The sequence below is a fragment of the Daldinia loculata genome (genome assembly GCF_022478755.1).
Source record: "Daldinia loculata strain CBS 113971 unplaced genomic scaffold F4817scaffold_63, whole genome shotgun sequence".
In the NCBI taxonomy this organism is placed as follows: domain Eukaryota; kingdom Fungi; phylum Ascomycota; class Sordariomycetes; order Xylariales; family Hypoxylaceae; genus Daldinia; species Daldinia loculata.
The window spans coordinates 53,231-71,820 of record NW_026054917.1 but is presented as its reverse complement, the minus strand read 5'-3'; the positions used below and the strand labels follow the sequence as shown (position 1 = coordinate 71,820).

At 46.7% G+C, this 18,590-nt stretch overlaps 7 protein-coding genes and 1 non-coding gene across 8 annotated transcripts; 6 read left to right on the top strand and 2 right to left on the bottom strand.

The window, feature by feature from the left end:
• The first annotated feature begins 33 nt into the window (after positions 1-33).
• F4817DRAFT_349159 (uncharacterized protein) lies at positions 34-1,800 on the top strand. The gene is made up of 3 exons (XM_049304798.1): positions 34-362; positions 483-562; positions 643-1,800. Exons 1-3 carry the CDS (start codon positions 264-266, stop codon positions 1,157-1,159), a joined length of 696 nt encoding a protein of 231 aa, XP_049155340.1. The 5' UTR covers positions 34-263; the 3' UTR covers positions 1,160-1,800.
• F4817DRAFT_319608 (uncharacterized protein) lies at positions 1,776-2,131 on the bottom strand (the record flags this gene model as incomplete). Its single annotated transcript, XM_049301085.1, has 2 exons — positions 1,776-2,007; positions 2,076-2,131. The coding sequence occupies 2 exons, from the start codon at positions 2,129-2,131 to the stop codon at positions 1,776-1,778; spliced, it is 288 nt and encodes a 95-aa protein (XP_049155339.1).
• A 631-nt stretch (positions 2,132-2,762) lies between these two features.
• Positions 2,763-3,503, bottom strand: F4817DRAFT_368261 (uncharacterized protein; the record flags this gene model as incomplete). The annotated part of the gene is made up of 2 exons (XM_049307221.1): positions 2,763-2,956; positions 3,068-3,503. The coding sequence occupies 2 exons, from the start codon at positions 3,501-3,503 to the stop codon at positions 2,763-2,765; spliced, it is 630 nt and encodes a 209-aa protein (XP_049155338.1).
• A 4,572-nt stretch (positions 3,504-8,075) lies between these two features.
• Positions 8,076-9,606, top strand: F4817DRAFT_319606 (putative casein kinase I; the record flags this gene model as incomplete). The annotated part of the gene is made up of 4 exons (XM_049301084.1): positions 8,076-8,222; positions 8,252-8,813; positions 8,867-9,404; positions 9,537-9,606. 4 exons carry the CDS (start codon positions 8,076-8,078, stop codon positions 9,604-9,606), a joined length of 1,317 nt encoding a protein of 438 aa, XP_049155337.1.
• A 1,876-nt stretch (positions 9,607-11,482) lies between these two features.
• Positions 11,483-13,007, top strand: F4817DRAFT_319605 (DNase I-like protein; the record flags this gene model as incomplete). The annotated part of the gene is made up of 2 exons (XM_049301083.1): positions 11,483-11,622; positions 11,690-13,007. 2 exons carry the CDS (start codon positions 11,483-11,485, stop codon positions 13,005-13,007), a joined length of 1,458 nt encoding a protein of 485 aa, XP_049155336.1.
• Positions 13,008-13,296: 289 nt separating this feature from the next.
• Positions 13,297-15,470, top strand: F4817DRAFT_248127 (uncharacterized protein). The gene has a single exon (XM_049299127.1). The coding sequence runs from the start codon at positions 13,587-13,589 to the stop codon at positions 15,372-15,374; it is 1,788 nt and encodes a 595-aa protein (XP_049155335.1). The 5' UTR covers positions 13,297-13,586; the 3' UTR covers positions 15,375-15,470.
• Positions 15,471-15,596: 126 nt separating this feature from the next.
• On the top strand, positions 15,597-15,695 carry F4817DRAFT_t139. The gene has a single exon. It is a non-coding gene; the product is annotated as a tRNA-Leu (tRNA).
• A 435-nt stretch (positions 15,696-16,130) lies between these two features.
• On the top strand, positions 16,131-18,573 carry F4817DRAFT_349141 (2-methylcitrate dehydratase). The gene is made up of 4 exons (XM_049304797.1): positions 16,131-16,296; positions 16,354-16,788; positions 16,871-17,648; positions 17,705-18,573. Exons 2-4 carry the CDS (start codon positions 16,489-16,491, stop codon positions 18,316-18,318), a joined length of 1,692 nt encoding a protein of 563 aa, XP_049155334.1. The 5' UTR covers positions 16,131-16,296; positions 16,354-16,488; the 3' UTR covers positions 18,319-18,573.
• The last annotated feature ends 17 nt before the right edge of the window (positions 18,574-18,590 follow it).

Below are 18,590 nucleotides of genomic sequence, written 5' to 3'. Positions count from 1 at the left end.
CTGGTCTTTGCTAATTCTGACAGTCTTGACATTTTAGATTCCTACCTCGTTATCCTACGTGCCCAGGTAGGTAGGCCAATAATATTTGACTAGCAACCAATATTTATATACGTACGTGTATATACATACGTGTAACCTCATCTCTGCCCAAGCTAGGATCTCACCTGTTTATCTCATTTATCTCTCAAATTCGAGCCGGCAAATATACGAATTTCTCGAAGGTGCAATTATCAGTCAAGCGGGCAGTACTCAAATACGTCGACATGGCGTTTTCTCCGATTATAACAGCTACTATTCAATCCGCAGTTCTTGCGGCTACGTCTAACCTTCTGGCGCAAGGCCTGACGGCGTATCAGAATGAAGTATGGGTTAATCCCTTCAAAACAAAGAAGATGCTTACCGTTGAATATGAGTCTTCAAAGACCATATAGTCACTTTTCCTAGTAAATATTCTACTAAGCTTGAACTAACGCAATATATAGGCTCCTCTTGTTATCGACTGGGTGCCAGTCTTCCAATTCGTCCTCTACGCATTTCTCAATGTACCACCCAACTTCTTATGGTACGTCTAAAGCCGCATTGGTCCTACGGGAATATACTACATTGAGTCCTTATAAAGGCTCTATTCTAACTGTCCGCCAGGCAAGAGTTTCTAGAGGATTCCTTTCCGGCGTACCATATAACGCCTACGTCCGCCGCTGTAGCGTCCGCGGTAGCAAACGATGAGAAAGCGCTTGAGAAAGAAGAGGAAGAGGGCAAGTTGGTGGAACGTAAGCTTCACATTGGCAACACGGCCGTCAAGATGATTCTAGACCAAACTGTCGGTGCAGTCGTCAACACCTTTCTCTTCAGCCTGTTCATACATTCTATCCAAGACGCTATGCTGCGATCCCTAGGTGCACCACTTAGCGGCCCGGCGAAGAGCGCCCAGTATCTATTCTCCCGCGGTGCTGTCGACTATAGCAAAGTTAATTGGGCCAGTGTGGTCGCTCGTAGCCGCGCTGAGTTCTACGAGCTCCTCGTCGCTGGATGGAAGGTGTGGCCAGTCATAAGCTTGATCAACTTTGCCTTTATTACAAGCATTCAGGGCCGCAACTTGGTTGGAAGTCTTGCTGGTGTTGGCTGGGGCATTTATATGAGCCTTGTTACCGCTCGTTAGGAACGGGAGTTGAAACTGGCACGACTGAACTATGTGTCATTTCTGAAATTCGCGTTTCTATCAGCAATCAAGAGCGTTACGGGATTTTCAATACTGAACAGAAAGGCAGACATACTGGAGCATGTCCTTGGCCTTGCCATAGCCTTAGGTGCGGCAGGTCTATGCTCAATATCGCCGCTCCTTTTCAGAGGTAGACCGGCCCCCTGACATATCCATTCCCTGCAATTCTATATTGCAATAGAAACTATCAAGTAGCACTGGATACCTGCGGGATTACGGCCAACGCTTTCTTCGATACGAGTCTTAATCACATCATAATTGTTTGATTTTATTCGGATAGCGTACGGCATTGCTCACTCCGTACGTTATCATCTACATGTCTCGCCTATGCATACTTATCACAATACGCTATATGGCACAGTCACGAGCTCGCGCTCTCTTCGGACAGATACACCACGGACTACAATCACGTATATTCAACCCATTATGAAGTATTACGGCGTAAATTTAATAGATGTATTATGATGGAACAATTAACATTCCTTTTCCAGAATCGGACCCTCATATCCCAGCAAATTCAAGGAATACCCATGTCCCCCAATCCCAATAGTACTAGCTAATAAAACCTCTTGAACTGAAAACCCAATCCGTATATAACCATTTTCTCGTCCAAGCCGTGTCGTGCCATATAGAGGAGTCCTTCTCTAATACCTGGGTCTCGGTAGTCGACATTGTAAACCGCTCGATTACCACTCGAGATAACCAGAATCACGCCAGTTCTGAGCTCCTTGCCGAGCTCGATGCTTGACATCCTGTACAGTGATTCAATCGAGAATCCGCGTTTCAGTCTGATCAACAATTAGAGTTAGTAATAATTTCTCCTGGGAAGTTTAGGGGTTACTTTTGGTTTACGTACATCTTGCGAACTGTCAGTTCGCATTGCTCCGCCCATTCCTGCGCCCAGTTTGACATTGTGGGACTAGATCTAAGTTATGGTGTGGTTACTGTGTTTGAGTATTTATTTTATCTCTATAGCTCTCTAATGTTCGCCTCCTTAATGATATGTCTTCTTACATATATTAGATTGAGTGGTAAATACTTATAGACTTCGAGGAAGGTTGAATGTACTGCAAAAAGGTGATTCTTGTTAGATTGTAATATTCACCCAGTAAACAATAGCTTTAGACACAGAGTTTAGAAGCCGGTAGGTTATCCTTTGTCTTTTAATATTATACCAATCCATATTATGGAGGATAAGATATTACCGCATTCAACATGACAAAGGGGACTATCTCTATGTTATTTACAAGGCCCAGTTATCCGAATAGGAGCATTGTTATCGAAGTATACACAAAGCATCAAGCGATCATAGGGATACTACTATGCTCTTATACTGAGGTATAGAAATTAGAAAGGGGGGCTTCCTTTGTCTATCACACACAGTACGATATTTAGGGCGGTGAATATACTGAACTGTATCTTGAACTTTTCAGTGACAGTTCCAGAGGGTGGTCACGTGTAGTTATTACTATATCTAGGTACTCATGATACCTTGACTTGCACCACGAAAGGGTACGGATATAAGTATCTACATTTTATACATTCAATGTGAGTCAAAATGTAACTCAGATGGGGTCTCTTCAGCAGCAGATTCCCTTTTATGTTGAGCGGGATCGCCTCCTCTATCTGTAGTTCCTGTTTCGTCATCCGTACCTTTAATAATCGTGTCAGCCCCTGACGGAGTGCCGGCCTGCTGGATTTCGGTTATCGGCTGGGTAGCTTTATGAAGATCGGTTACTATAGTAGTATGTTAATAACTGCCTTATTTTGGAGAAGGGCGTTGGTGAAAATCCTGGCTCTCAAGACTACCTGTTATAGGGGGGAAGGAGGGGATGAAAGTAAACTCACTTTTGAACCAAAACCAGACTCCGCCACCCTTGAACGGAAACCGGAATTCCTTTGCTGTTACATCACGAGCCACTTCCTTTAGCTTCTTCTGGAGCTTAGGGTTATCTAATGTGCAGTCTTCTTTGATTTCTCGTCTTATTTCTGCCACGAGGGCCACTCCAAAACCCCCATCCATTTCCCAGCAGTCAGGTCCGAAGCCTTTCAGGGCCGTCTTTTTACTCAAGACTATATCTACAGTCTTTTCGATAGCTTGGTTGACATTCTTCCACTTCTGTGCTGAGAGGGCCACCTTAGGGCCACCTTGAAGGGCAGCATGCCTTCTGTCATTAGGGACGGGAGATATGGCCGGCTGGTGAGGTTTCCGGTTTGATAGTGGTTGAGGAGTGCGAGCTCCATTACCTTTGGTGGGTACTTGCTTTCTTGTGCTGTTTGACATAATGTCATATGGTAGAGAGTAAAGGAGCTAATTTAACGAGTTTGCTTGTCATATAATTCATTTGAGATTCTTGGCCGGGCAATTAACTTATACATATCTACACGGCAGCTTTATGATCGTAGCCTAATGTACCTAATATTCTGAAGTAATATTTCTTAATGTAGTTGTTTCACTAGTTGGTTGGTTCATTTTTCTTTGAAGGGCTATACAACGTGCTAGAACGAGATACAAAGGCTATCTCTAGTTTAATAAATCAGTTTCATACCTGGCAGGAAGAAACATGCTGACCCGATACATGTTTCTATGTCGTGTAGAAATAGGCTACAGAGATAACTAATCATACGTTAAGATATAGAGGTAGTTTCAAGAATAATACCTAGTGCCATGGAAGTTTCCTGCATATTCGGTAGGACTTGTTGTCTACTTTCGATTATAAATTAAAGAAGCCAGGGGACATACCTTAACACATGTCTGCACTTACTAGAGTTGGCCATGAGGTATATATAACTGTCGTGAAAGATTGTACGCTCACGGGTATACGTGGAAGACAAGATCTAACACGACGAACATATCCCTTGAAGCGAATTGGAACATATGTCTCCCAGCAAGATACGATTGGGCTTCATCATTCTGAAAGCTATACCTTTCCCACTTGCTTGAAATAGAGTAAGTATGGGAGAGAGGAAACTGCATTGACAATAGGCTTGCATTTCTATCGACTATCTACGGGATGCTAAACTGACTATTGTACTACGGTGTAGATGGTGACGAAATTCGACCGTAACGATGATACCTTATGAATGTAAGAGTGCTGTACCAATGCTACTTAAATTTGCCAATTCGGAATGATGATAGGTCGTCAAGGTTAGAGCATTATAAAAGGAGCAATAGGGGCTAAGTAAGAATTAGATAATTGCGTATTAAGCGAAGACAACTTTACTTAGTTGCGTGACATGCATAACAGCCTGCAGGAGACAGGAGACAGAATTAGGGATGGTTACCCGTGCGCCACGTTAGGTACAGTAAGGTAGCTAGAATTTCGGTAAGGAGAACTCCTCTGGGATGTAATAATAGTACCATGTACATAGGAAGGCGGGGAGAGATCCGAGAGCTTGATTGATAGTAGCGGCCGTGAGGCGTAATAGGGGTGGACCTTGGTCCGAAGTCGCGGTTCTTCTTTTCTTCTTCTCGGATCTGCGGTATGATCGAAGTAGTCTAGATGCGGGATCAGCAGAGCCTCGACTGAGCTAGAACTTGACTCGGCGCGCCCTTTTCAAATTTGTGGCCCGCGGCTAGGAAGCCGGTAAGAAGCCAAAAGATGGTTGCCTTAATAACAGCGAGCGAGGCAATTGGATGCAACTATAATGTCACAATACACGCTGGTGTTACTCGATAAGGAAGTGAGGGGACAAGCTTATAAGCGTTTATTATTACAACTGTATCGTCACCTTGGATATTAGTGTTGGGGGTTGAATAACTGAAGAGCTTTAGAGACGTGAGCTGGTAATACTTGGCAGCGAAGTACGCAAGCATGGCTTCATGAAGCCGGTTGCTGACGGGTTGGCAAATTTACACGTGTATGATGATGATGTATTAACATGATTGACATATTGCAGTAGAGGTATCGGTGCTCACCGGATCTTTCTATCACCTCCATCTTATGATTTACATAGGAAGCAGTTCAAAGTATATTTTTAGGCATCAAATGCCCCGTTTCAATGTCGTATGATAACCGAGGCTCTTACGGCCTAAATTTACACAAAATAAATCCAGACGTAAGAGGCAAGTACATATTTTGACAAGCCTCTTCCATCATGTCTTAGTTTATATGTCTTAGTTTAGTTATATGTAGATGTTCGGTTACTTTATAGATGACCAGTAGCTGACGTGCTGCTGCTGCAAGTAATACCGTTGAATGGATTTGGGGGGGGGGGGGGGGGGTTGTAAAAATTACAATGTGTTAATGTAGGATGACCCTTCCATTTCGGAGCTGACATGGCATGAAAAGAAACCGAGTTTCACCAGGTAAGACAGAGAGAATACGCTTGTGATGTCAAGTTGCGTCGTAAGTCGCCGCCACTTTAGGCCAATAATTAGAAATTAGAAATTAGAAACTTGTGAAAAAATCCTTTGCCGCCCGGTGGATCAAGCTATTTTTGGATCGACGAACACTAATGATCTTCTCTAAGACTTTAAGGTCTTGAAATCCTTAACGGAAAAAAAGGGGGATATCAATTACTTACTTTGGTTGACGAAGTTTTATTTGTTTATGGTATATGGCACGTATTTCGTAGCATGAAAACTTATTACATTAGAATCGCATTGTAACCCACGAATCAGTGCACGCCAGCGTAGGTGTTGTATCCGTCGATCTCTATGGCGTGTCATACTACTAGGCGTTTAATCCGTTTCCGCATGGGGCATGAGTTCGCGATGCTAAGTTGGGGGAATGGGGGCTTCATGCTTAAATAATAAAAGTTCTGATAAATGAAATGAAATAACAAATACCTCTAACGTCTAAATAACAATCATAGCCCGTGAATAAGTACATAAAGTAGCCGTTTGCCGCTTTGGTTTTGGCATTTGAAAACGCCGCTTCCATCGATTGAGCTTACAGAGCTTCCCAGGCCAGAGCTTCCTATCCGGATGTATACCTACTTTGGTGCGCCTTTTCGTGATCCTCCTCGTGATCTCCCTTGTGCTCTGCTCCGACGTATTAGGTACATGCACGTACATGCGCACTATACTACATGTATAGATAGTGTTAGTATGTATGTAGTAGCTGATCGTAGCTGATTCCCTCGTCAGGGTCCGATTTGAATTCTCTACACTATTGGTTCGAGATGGATGGAGCTATCCGAAATTGAATTATTACCGTTCACAATGCATTTTCAACAATGCACCTTTCAACACTTGAATTACCTATCGAGCCCCCCCAATTAAGGACTGGGGCTCGATTTTTACACTTCGCCATCTGGACGCCTTAAAATAAACAACGCTACGGATGCGTCGGTTCTCATTCTGCATGCTTTCTTTCTTGTATGACTTAGGTACAGGATCTAACGGTTGTTGCATTTAAGGTTGCTTACGGCGTATTCATCATTGCGAGGATTTGATGAGAGAATATAAGAAGACGATAAGATTATTAACGACGGCAGAAGCAACTGCCGGTTCTGATATTCTGAAACTACCTAAGCGATCCGGTTGCTGAGGGTTATTGAGGACCATTGAGCAACCCACCCACCAACTAAATTCCCCTCGTAAAGATGATACATGTAGACTTGAATACATGTTTTAGGTACATGTTTTAGGTACTTAGTGGTAGTACCTACCTCTTACATGTACGCAGCTTGTACGGCGTTACAGCGGTGAAAAGATACTTACCCCAAAAGCTAATGACTGTACCTAACCTACCTGTATTAGTGCGTACCGTACATTCTAAGCCTGCATGTGGGCAAGGTGACTTTTGGCTTCTTCAAAGCGGTGCAGGCTACAGGATGCAATACATGTACCTACCAACTCATCTCTTACATATAATTGTCAGCCACAGCACTGTTGCCTTAGTTTGTCCACTAAAAGTAGGTACCTCTAGGGTAAAGTACAAGTTTGAGCCCAGGCAGTCGACCCAGCCAGCAAACCAACAAACCAGCGGACACTTGCACCCACTTTCAGCGCGCCAAAATCCCAATCAGTACCAGGGTCGGTCCTGCCCAGCTTCATGAGGCGCGCCCAACCCCATTCCAGCCCATCCCTCCTCTCAGCCAAATTCGTCCACCGCCGTCTCATTCTTCCTTTTCTCTCTTCCCCTACCGAACCTAACCACTAACTTTCCATCTTTCCCATACACCCACTAGCCGTCGTATTCGACTGAGACGTGTTACTTGACCGGCGAAATTAATTCGATATTCGACAGCCACGTCTTCTGCTTTTATCTTTTCCCTCCACCCTCTCTCTTACTATTCATTCCATCCATTTCCCATTTTCCATTTTCTTTGACGCCAGTAAACTGCTGGTTACAGCCACTACAAACGCCAGGTCGTCAGGTAAGACAAACATCTCCTTTCTCCGTACTTCTGCTCTCGGTCGGAACCCTCCATTCCATTCCAAACCTCAGCCGATTCTCAGCAATCGCTCCAAGTTCTTTTATGCTCGAAAGTTTGAGCAGTCCATTTTTCTATTTGCCTTGTCGGCTTATCTTGCCTACCCTTTGATTTTAATTCTAAACGCACTTTACCACTTTGCCACTCTTTATTGTCACAAACCGTCGCTGCTGCTTTTGTACGTTGCAAAACCATCTTGAATAGACCATTTCGGAATGCCAAATCAAATAACTATAGTTGCCTGTTGGGTGAATATCGTCTTGCTAATTTCGATTCGAACAGGTTGACCATAATAGTTTCGATAAACCCTCATATCGACCCAGCGAGTCGATTTAAATCCCAGAAGCCCGGCTTCTGCGTTTATCTAATCCGCCTTTGTCGAGCTTGGTAGCTCAACCCCAATAACCAGCATGACTACTATGGTATGTCGTTAATTTAGTTATCATGGTCACATCTGGCGGTGGATCATGCTATGGATTGTCTTGATTCCTGTCTAGATAGTGGAGACCGAATGTCGGTGTGCGTTGATGGGGCACCCCCTATAGTCAGCATGAAGGCGTCTTCGGAAGCCTATCTCGCAAGAGTTTCGTTGTATTCCAAGCATGAATACGGTTGGCAGGTGAGCTGACTGGTGCTGACTTGCTGCAGGATCTCCGTGTCGGTAATAAGTACCGCATCGGTCGAAAGATCGGTTCCGGTTCGTTCGGTGATATCTATCTTGGCACCAACATCATCTCGGGTGAAGAAATCGCCATCAAGCTAGAGTCTGTCAAGGCGAAGCACCCTCAACTCGAATATGAGGCTCGAGTTTACAAGTCTCTTGCTGGTGGCGTTGGTATCCCCTTCGTCCGCTGGTTTGGAACCGAATGCGACTACAATGCCATGGTCCTAGATCTTCTCGGTCCTAGTTTGGAAGACCTCTTCAACTTCTGTAACAGGAAGTTTTCGTTGAAGACTGTATTGCTCCTCGCCGACCAACTAATTTCCCGCATCGAATATATACACGCTAAATCATTCATCCATCGTGATATCAAGCCTGACAACTTCTTGATGGGCATCGGCAAGCGAGGTAACCAGGTCAATGTTATTGACTTTGGTCTTGCCAAGAAATACCGAGACCCCAAGACTCACTTCCATATTCCTTACCGTGAGAACAAGAACTTGACTGGCACTGCTCGATATGCCTCCATCAATACCCATCTTGGTGTTGGTAAGTAGCTGTTCTTTGCTGATTTCATCGTAATAGAAAACTAACGGATGCAGAACAATCCCGTCGTGATGACATGGAGTCATTGGGCTATGTGATGCTGTACTTCTGCCGAGGTTCTCTTCCCTGGCAGGGTCTCAAGGCTGCTACTAAGAAGCAGAAGTATGACCGCATCATGGAGAAGAAGATGACTACGCCGACCGAGGTTCTTTGCCGTGGTTTCCCCAACGAATTTGCCATCTACTTGAACTACACCCGTTCCCTTCGATTTGATGACAAGCCCGACTACAGCTACCTCCGAAAAATCTTCCGTGATCTCTTCGTTCGTGAAGGGTTCCAGTACGACTACGTCTTCGACTGGACTGTCTATAAGTATCAGAAGAACGCCCAGGCAATCGCCCAGGCGGCCGGCCAGGGTGAGAACGAAGACGACAAAACCCGACGAACCACTGCTGCGACAGCAGGTCAGACTGCCCCGTCGGGTGCTGTGAAGCCAAACCCGATTCCCAGCTCTCGCCGTAAGGTAATCGAGCGCGGTGTTCCCGGCGTTGACACTCCAGAAACCAGCCGTGCCGTCGGAGGAAGCGACAGGATGTGAGTGTCTCGCCAGCCCAGCCCAAGCATTCCTAGTAAGGAATCATTTTTCCTTCGAGTTTGGTGTGATTTACAGCGCTAGACGGAGGAATTGCTGACACGATTTGCTGACACTTCAGTTTGCGGTAACAGGCTGCGATCAGCTTCCAAAGGCCAGGGCGCTGGCTCTGGATATGCATCTGGATCCTACCGACCGAAATGATTCGACGGCATTTTCACATTGGTGATAACTGTTGCGTTGTAGCGGGCTTGCCGAATGTTTGGCCTGCACAATGGAAAGTAACTCGGAATCGTGGTAGCCTCGTTAATCTCCCTCTGCATTGGCTCTGGAACGTCCGCCAAGGACCTACGCCTATTATTGCCGGATAGAGGACCACGCACGATCCCTTTCATATCGTATGGATTGCTATTGTTTCCGTTCTTCGATGACTCTCGGTTTACGGCTCAATTCCGTGGCTCGAACAACCTGGTAACACTAGAAGGCGTCGATTTGTGTCTCGCGCACATTGAACGTTCTTCTTAAGTGTGGCTAGGTTTGTTTGAACGGCACTTCCGGCACTCTGACTCGTTTGGGGTGTCGTTATGGAATTAAGTCTTATCATGGCATGTCAATCTCAATTCTTCGCTTTTCAATAATGCATATGAATTAGAGGATGATGCCTACCCGGAGCCTGGGCTTCTTCAACCTTCGAAACTAATATCCTTCCGTTTCGAGTTGTCGATGCTCCTTCGATGCGATCGATTAGCCTTTCTGATATGACGAGCTTCTTTGGTTTCCTTTTCGCTTCTTCCATGGTTTCTTTTCGTTCATTTTCCCATTCGGACTTTGCATCGTTATGCCAATATCCACTCCTGGGGATGTAATGAAGTGGTGAGAGTTCGTCTTTGGGTGTTCAGCAATATCAAACGCCAGCCTAATGATGCTCCGGAGCTCGTTGTCGCCCAATTCCGCACAGGCCAGATCTCGGTCTCGAATCTACGTTACTAACATGGGCGGAGCTGACAGCTTACGTACTATGGATACATGCTATCGGCCTTACCGCCGGTCGTGGTGAAATCTTAGCCAGTGGTCGGAAATAACCCTTTTCCAGGTTGGGATGGATTAATAAAGATGGGCGGTGTCTTCCGCACGTTTAGCCAGTAGTATTATCCACGAACCTCCGGGCTCATTGACCTCACAACGCGTTAGAAGCACGACGTTTAAGAAATATTGCGATACTCGACGAAACGAAAGACGCCGTCTAAGCTCACGGTAGATTGGTAGCGTCGGTGGAGTGCACTCACGAAACATTGATGGAGAGGAGGGTTTCCGCGACGATAACGACAGACAATACACGCTAGGTAGTTACACAGAATGAATTCTATTTGCATTATCATTGGTAGACTGGAGTGCGTATCAATTGACGAGATGTGACTACGTAATAATTCAGGGCTTGGTATAGTAGTAGACATGCTCAAGGTAAGGGGTGTAATTCGACCAATAGTAAAGGGAAGTCTTGCGATAGAAGCGGCTAGGTATACGGGGAGAGGCTGTGCACATTCTCAAAGATCACATGGCCTTGAATAGGCGTGGAGCACCTGACATGGGCAGGTTTTTGCCTAGGATAAGACATTTAATATGGTCACATAACTATGTAATCACATAGCCCTATTTTGAAGGGATGAAAAGGTGAGTGAAATTATATAAGAGTTGGCAAGTGTCGTCGAATTCGTCAGGGAGGAAAACAGGATAGGTACCTGTGTTCGTCTAGCACCTAACGAAATTCTCGTATAATACCGGATTCGGAAGGACCCTGAACATCCATACCCGAGAGTTGGATATCGATGACATAATATCTATTACCTACGCGGAAAGGAAAGAGGGAGGTTTCAAAAGCCCCGATACCCTTGCTCTACGATAGTCCCACCATTAGATCCGATATCTTGGAAGAGAAGGTGATACAACATAAACCTAACATTAGAGCTTGCAACTTTCGGAAGATCAAGGCTCCATTCTACAAGTTCCCATTGCAACCCTGACTGCACAGTGGATTATACACCGAATACACCGAAAGTTGGGTTTCAATTCGTCTACAGAGATGGATCCAGTTCCGACGCTGGACGTCTTCATACTCACGTTCAATGCTGCGAAGCACCAGATTAACGTTCCCGTCTTTGCTCGACACTTATACAATGCATTTTCACGGAACGCTTCGAGTCTTCCAGAGTTGGTCGTCATGTAAGTATCATATAATGAATGCATTCATTGGGCGACACATTGAGTAGTGAATTGATTGTCTGTCTAGCTCCCTCCAGGAGATGGCACCACTGGCTCGGGCCTTAATTGGCTCCTACATACTCAATCCTTATTTCCAGCGATACGAGTCGGCCGTAAATATTGCAGCTGCCAAATTCGCCGACGAGGTGGAGTGTCAGAATCTCCCAAAAGACCATCCGTATACGCTAGTGACTGCGCGCAATGTTGGTATGACAGGCATTCTTCTCTTCGCCCGCGACCCAAACACCGTGAAGAATCTACGGTCTACGGTTATTGCCTTTGGCGCCGGCGACATGCCTAACAAAGGAGCTGTGGGGCTTCGGATGCATTACGATAAAAGGAATACGGATGGTTCTTTATTAGCATCGACCGAACTCACCTTCGTTGGTGCTCATCTAGCTGCTATGGAGTGGAATCTCGAAAAGAGAAACAAGAATTGGGAAACTATCGTCTCCGGCCTCGTATTTGAGAACCCCAAGGAAATTGCAGAAAGCCAGGCGACGCAGTCCACTGTTCGGGGTGACGATGACTCCGAAGCCCAGCAAGCTCTACTTCCGCAAGACACAACCGAAAAGTCTCTGCACAATATTTCTATATATAAGCCCGGTGCTCACCTCTTTGTTGCTGGAGATCTAAACTATCGTATATCCAAGAGTTCACCAACTCCGGACTCGGTATTTCCTGATACTAGTCCCGATACTGTGAATTCTAACCACTTCTCACCTTTCTTGGCACGCGATCAGCTTACTGCAGAGAGAGATGCTGGTCGCACACTACACGGATTGAGCGAGGCAGAGATCCTGTTCCCACCAACATATAAGCTAGTAGTGTCCCCAAAACCAAAGCCACACACCGGGCTTGATCGCATCGGGGATGACGAAGACGACGTGGATGAAGTCGACTGGTCGTGGGCTCTTCATCGATGGCCCGGCTGGTGCGACCGCATTCTATACCAAGAGATACCATGGTGGGCCAGAGAGACCGTCGGCGATAAGAGTATGAAGATCCTAGATTATAATGCGCTTCCCCCCGTCAGATCGAGCGACCATAGAGCAGTATTCTTGCGCGTAGAGGTCCCGATGCTTGAGCACGACTGTCTTATACCGCCCGAATCTGCTCTGGAATCGGAGTTAAGAACAAAAGGTGACAGTCCCCTACCTGTAGACCCTCGTATCAAGCTTCCATTCCCAATCGACTTGCAGTCTTGGGAACGCCGAGCTTATATCCAGAAATGGGAGCCAACTATCGGCTGGTCGATGCTGATCTCGCAATCAAAAGAGGGTCTCGTGGTGTTCGTTACTCTGCTCCTCGTCGGCCTTGGTACTTGGTGGTATAGGTCTTGGTAGTATTCGGCTTTGCTACGCCTTACGGAACGGACGACTGGCTTTCTGGTAGGCTGGCTATGCTTAAATGCGGTTGCGCTTCGTGGACGATTTGACCACAACTATGGACCTACGAATGGTTCTAAGGCATCGATGTTATCTTTTGGTGGTTATTTTCCCCTCTTGTGCCGACTTTATAGTAGCGGATTACAAGAGGCTTTGGCACTATTCATTTTAGACGAGTTTCCTGGAAGAATATATGACGGTAATCGGTGGTGGTTATACCCTTATATGAAAGACTAAAGGCGTTAGGCCGTATACACTTTAGAGGGCTAGAAATACTTTAGACTTGTACAGGGAGTTTACAGAGAGTTTACTAGGCGTGTAAACTCGTGGAAACATGCCAATGATAAGTACGATGTTAGAATATTGATAATAATAGCTTCCGGATACGGAAACTGACGCCACCAACATCATCATGAAGTGAGTCTTTGTTAGTTTTCCTAGCTCTATAAATCTTTATGTCCAGCTGCTTCTTACAAAGCCATTCAATAGCATTGTATCATTTAGCACACCTTTTTTTCTTCCTCCTCCTTAGAAGCGATGTCAGATTCCCTAGTACAAAGCTTTATAGAGCGATCTCGCTTTGAGCGTCAAGAGGAACTGGATCGACTAGCTCAGGAACAGCACATGAGCCTAGGATTGATTCTGGGATTGTCTTTGAAAATTGGTAGAAACCAATCACACGTTGATTACGCAGGCGGGTTAGACAGCAAGAGAAGATGGGCGGACCTAGCTAAGTTGGCAAATTTATCACGATGGGAAGTCAAGTTGGGTCACCAGGAACTGGAAACAAAAGAAATAAAAAGCATACCCTCGCTTAAAGATGCACTGGTTAGTGCTGCACCGGTGGAAATAAGCCAGAACGCTGCTATGGAGCGGAAGAGGAGGAGCCAAAGGAAACACCACGACTACGCTGGTATACTTTCCCATATCGACATAGCGGCTATTGCCTCCTTTGCATTTGGTATCATGCAGACTCGCGAAAGTTTCACATCCGCCAACGGTTCATCTCCACTACAACTACCCCAGATCGACGGGCCGTTCTTAGGGTCGGCGCACATCTTCTATTCGATCGAGTTCGTCGGTTTTCATAACCGCGAGGATAGTAAGTGGATAATTAAGATCCCTATCAACGGCACGCCGGATATATGGGATGAACTATGCGCCGAAGCGCTCCGTACCGAGGCACTTGTGCTCTATATGCTTCGCACGGAGACCTGCGTGCCGGTGCCCGCCATCATCGACGCCGATTCCTCTCCTCATAACGAGATTCACGTTCCCTATCTAATCATGGAGTACGTGACTGGTCTGACACTGGATCAAGTCTGGTTTGGCGGGGATGGCGAGAAGGGGATCAGAGCAATAAGGAGCAAGGTCCTGAAGAATCTAGCGCGGGCGGTGCTTGAACTTGGGAAATACGAATTTAAACATGGGGGGGCTCCAGTCTTCGACAGAAACGGGATGCTCATCGGCGTGGGGCCCTCGAAGGAGCTTGACATACAGGCCATGATAAACCGCTGGTTCGACAACGAAGATTGCGAGAGGATACCCCTGTACACCGCGGTAGGTCCCTTTGGAAACGCGAGGGGAATGTACACGACACTTTTAGATCAGTACCCATGCGACACCGAAGCAAATACCGGCGTCGATAAATTACTTCGCCTCCTCGTAAGTCTTCTCCGCGAACCCTCCAGGCCAAGATCCATTAAGGGTAAGGAAAGGGCGAGTCAGCATAAGAAGGGATTCGTCCTTGCACACTCTGACCTGAGCATGCGCCACATCATCGTGTCTAAAGAAGGCGATATCAAAGCAATCGTGGGCTGGGACGGCGCGCACATCGCGCCGAGATCACTTGGTAACGAGGCTTTCCCGCCGTGGCTCGTCAGGGACTTTAATACGTTTGCATGGCGCTGGCGGCCGTCGCCTGTGCTCTGGAGGGGGAAGGGGGCGTATGAGGAACCGGAGGAGAATCGCTATGAGGATGCGCCGTGGATACTGAAGGAGTTGAGGGATGAGTATGTGGGTGTTATTCGGGCGTTGAAGGAGAAGAGGGGGGATATAGAGGGAAGTGTAGACATGGACGTAACGAAACAGTCGTTGCTGGCGCTTAGCTTGCGCACGGCAGCCAGGGATCCGAGGTGCAGGGCTGCTATCCTAAGGCGGATTCTGGAGAAGTGCTCTCGGCCGTCTGAAGAGTTTGACTTCGACCGGATTGTTGATGTACTAGGGGATGGAGGGCATCTGAATGGCTACACGCTTAAGTGCTTGGAGAGGAACTTTAGGGAGCTTGTGGATCGTGGGTATGTAAGGGGTGCTGTTGTTTGGTGAGTATTGTGAGTAGTAGGGTATATCATAGGAAAGGGTAATAATAATAATGATAAGTTTGCTTATTTGCTAGTTATCATTTAATTCGTATGATGTATTTGGGGAGGATGTCTACTTGAGTGGTTTGATATACCGAACCTACATGTAGACAACCGTTACACTAACCCTATTCGGCTGAGTTTAGGGTTAAAATATAAGTCGTTTATGCAAGCCAAAAGCTTCAAGGGCAAGATGGCCGAGTTGGTTATGGCGTGAGGTTAAGGTCACCTTAATTCCTACATCCTCATGGAGCAATCCGCGTGGGTTCAAGTCCCACTCTTGTCACACATTTTCTTTTTTACTCGTTTGTAAGTTTCGGCAGGTTTTTGTTTTTGTCCTCTACTCCTACTCCTTTATCATAGATGTGTATTTTTGCCATCTTCACAGCGTTACCCGAGGTTTATGTTCGGGTTTAAGATAGATAGGTTGTATAAATTCAAATATCACATTGCTGGTTCATTTTAAACGCGCAAAGTTATTACATGCTATATATAATGCATACGATTTCTAATTTATTAAAAAAAAAATCTGTTACTAATAGCATGAGAATCGTGTTGGCTAAAGTTTTTGAAGTGGTTGTGGTGTTGGGGACGCGGGGTCTACATAGATATGCTGATACCGTATCAATCCAGTGGTGGGCAGTGGTGGGATGTCCATAAAGGTTGGGGCCCTTCCAGCTTGCTAATCCCCGTATTACTCAATGAAATAGTTAAACATATATGTTCGTTTATATCAAGACCCAAGTGCCTAGGTCGTGAACAATAAAGGAATCGTGACAGGAATTGGGATTATATTGACCCTACCTAGGTAATAGGCGGAAGGTTGCTGACTGATATCATAGTTTTTTGAATTCTGGGGTTCTGGGGTCTCTTCCCCGCCATTGGCCGTACGTAGCCGGGTTTATGCTGCAAGTTAACCGTACTTACCTAACCTAGGACTGTAGGTACCGAGGGAATAAGGTCGGCCTCCAAATTCACCGGTCCTGCGTTTCGTCTTCTTAATGAAAGCTCCCCCTAGCCTCCAAAACTCCCCTTGGAGACGTTGGCCTGCCATTTGTTGAGCCCACGGCCAATGCAAGATGTCTTCAGTCAACCGTAGTCTCCTATCAGCCTCCCGCTCGCTACGCTTACAATCAAGAACCGTCTTGCAAAGAACATCTCCATTAAGTGTATCCTCGCGCGCAGCGATAGCGAAACTTGGAGCTACGATACGACTAAACCACCCCGCCTACACCCGCTCCCCTGCTTCGTCCTCCCCATTCTCAACAACTACCGCGCAACGATCCGCTCCCGCCATGCCTCAAGAAGGAAGAGAGTACGATCCTGAGATCAAGGACATTGCCAACTACGTGACCAAGCCAATTGACTCGGAATTAGCTGTAGGCGTCCCCTATCTCGTGTCAACCCGTATCGTGAAAATTGGTGGGGTACGCAATTAGCTGACAAGTAATCTGCAAATAGTTTGACACCGCACGATGGGTTTTCCTTGATACTCTAGGTTGCGGACTAGAGGGTCTGCGATTTAAGGAATGCGCTAAGCTACTTGGCCCAATTGTCCCAGGAACTATCGTCCCCAACGGTACTAGGGTCCCTGGTACTGACTTCGTCCTCGACCCCGTCAATGGTGCCTTCAACATCGGTGCTACGATCCGATGGCTTGATTATAATGACTGCTGGCTGGCTGCCGAATGGGGCCACCCTTCCGACAACCTGGGCGCTATCCTGGCCGTTGCGGACTGGGTGAATCGCACCAACAAAGCCGGCGGCAACCTAGCCGGAGGCAAGATCTTTACCGTTAAGGATGTCCTCGAGAGCATGATCAAGGCGCATGAGATCCAGGGTTGTCTGGCACTACTTAACTCGTATAACAAGGTCGGTCTTGACCACGTTGTGCTTGTTAAAGTTGCCAGTACCGCGGTTGTGTCCCACATGCTCGGATTGAGCGAGAAGCAGATCGCCGACGCCGTTACCCAGGCTTGGGTTGACGGACAGAGCCTACGAACCTACCGACACTCTCCGAACACCATGTCCCGAAAGTCATGGGCTGCTGGTGACGCTTGTCAAAGAGCCGTCAACCTTGCGTTGAAGGTCGCGAAGGGCGAGCCCGGTATTCCTACTGTCTTATCTGCGCCGGTGTGGGGTTTCTACGACGTCCTGTTCAAGGGCAACAAGTTCGAGTTCCAGCGTCCTTACGGCAGCTACGTGATGGAGAACGTTCTCTTCAAGGTCTCATATCCAGGTTCGTACATTGATAAACCCTCAAGGCCGTCACCTTGCTAATTTGCCTTCTCCTAGCCGAATTCCACTCACAGACTGCGGTAGAGGCTTCCCAGAAGATTCACAACAAGCTGAAGGAGTTGGGTAAGTCTGCAGCTGATATTAAGGGTATTACCTGTAGGACACATGAGGCGTGCATCCGGATCATCGACAAGCAATTTAAACCGATGGACAACTTCGCGGACCGTGACCACTGTATCCAATACATGTGCTCGGTCATGCTCGTATTCGGCCGCTTAGAGGCAACTGACTACACCGACGGTGGCGAGGCGGCGACGTCCCCGTTAGTCGAGTCGCTCCGCCAGAAGATCAAGTGTGTCGAGGATCCGCAGTTTACCAAGGACTACCACGACCCAGAGCTACGTACTATCTCTAACGCGCTGACGGTCGAACTGAACGATGGTACGATCCTGGATGAGGTTGTTGTCGAGGCTCCGCTAGGACACCGTCTAAGGAGAGAAGAGGCCAAGCCGCACATCCTGGCCAAGTACAAGCGACACCTAGGACCACACTTCTCCGAGTCGCAAGTCAAGGAGCTCATCGATCTAGGAATGGATGGCAAGAAACTAGAGGCTACGGCTGTGGATGAATATGTTGACAAATATGTTGTGAAGAACAGCCCTTTTGTTTAGACTTGCGGGATATTTAGAAAGGCGTTAGAAGCCAAGATATATACCACATAAATACCTGGCCCTGGGCTTATTTTTGTCAGTTCAAGCTGCCATTAGTTATGTGATGGGTGTTTTTTATTGTTTCGTTAGAAAAGAAAGGAGAGAAATATGCAACAACGTCACCTAAATTATGAACTTACATAACTTGAATACGCGGATAACTTATCACTAGGGATTGTGCACAGCACAGCCACCCATTTCGTACAACTGAAAGGAGCCTGAGGCGGGGCTTT

What these genes read in the sequence shown, in the direction of transcription:
- F4817DRAFT_349141 (XM_049304797.1), top strand. Translation starts at nt 16,489, where the DNA reads ATGTCTTCAGTCAACCGTAGTCTCCTATCAGCCTCCCGCTCGCTACGC. An exon ending in CAATTGACTCGGAATTAGCT is followed by an intron (nt 16,789 to 16,870) that starts GTAGGCGTCCCC and finishes ATCTGCAAATAG; the next exon opens with TTTGACACCGCACGATGGGT. An exon ending in CTTCAAGGTCTCATATCCAG is followed by an intron (nt 17,649 to 17,704) that starts GTTCGTACATTG and finishes GCCTTCTCCTAG; the next exon opens with CCGAATTCCACTCACAGACT.
- F4817DRAFT_349159 (XM_049304798.1), top strand. Translation starts at nt 264, where the DNA reads ATGGCGTTTTCTCCGATTATAACAGCTACTATTCAATCCGCAGTTCTT. An exon ending in TGACGGCGTATCAGAATGAA is followed by an intron (nt 363 to 482) that starts GTATGGGTTAAT and finishes CGCAATATATAG; the next exon opens with GCTCCTCTTGTTATCGACTG. An exon ending in GTACCACCCAACTTCTTATG is followed by an intron (nt 563 to 642) that starts GTACGTCTAAAG and finishes ACTGTCCGCCAG; the next exon opens with GCAAGAGTTTCTAGAGGATT.
- F4817DRAFT_248127 (XM_049299127.1), top strand. Translation starts at nt 13,587, where the DNA reads ATGTCAGATTCCCTAGTACAAAGCTTTATAGAGCGATCTCGCTTTGAG.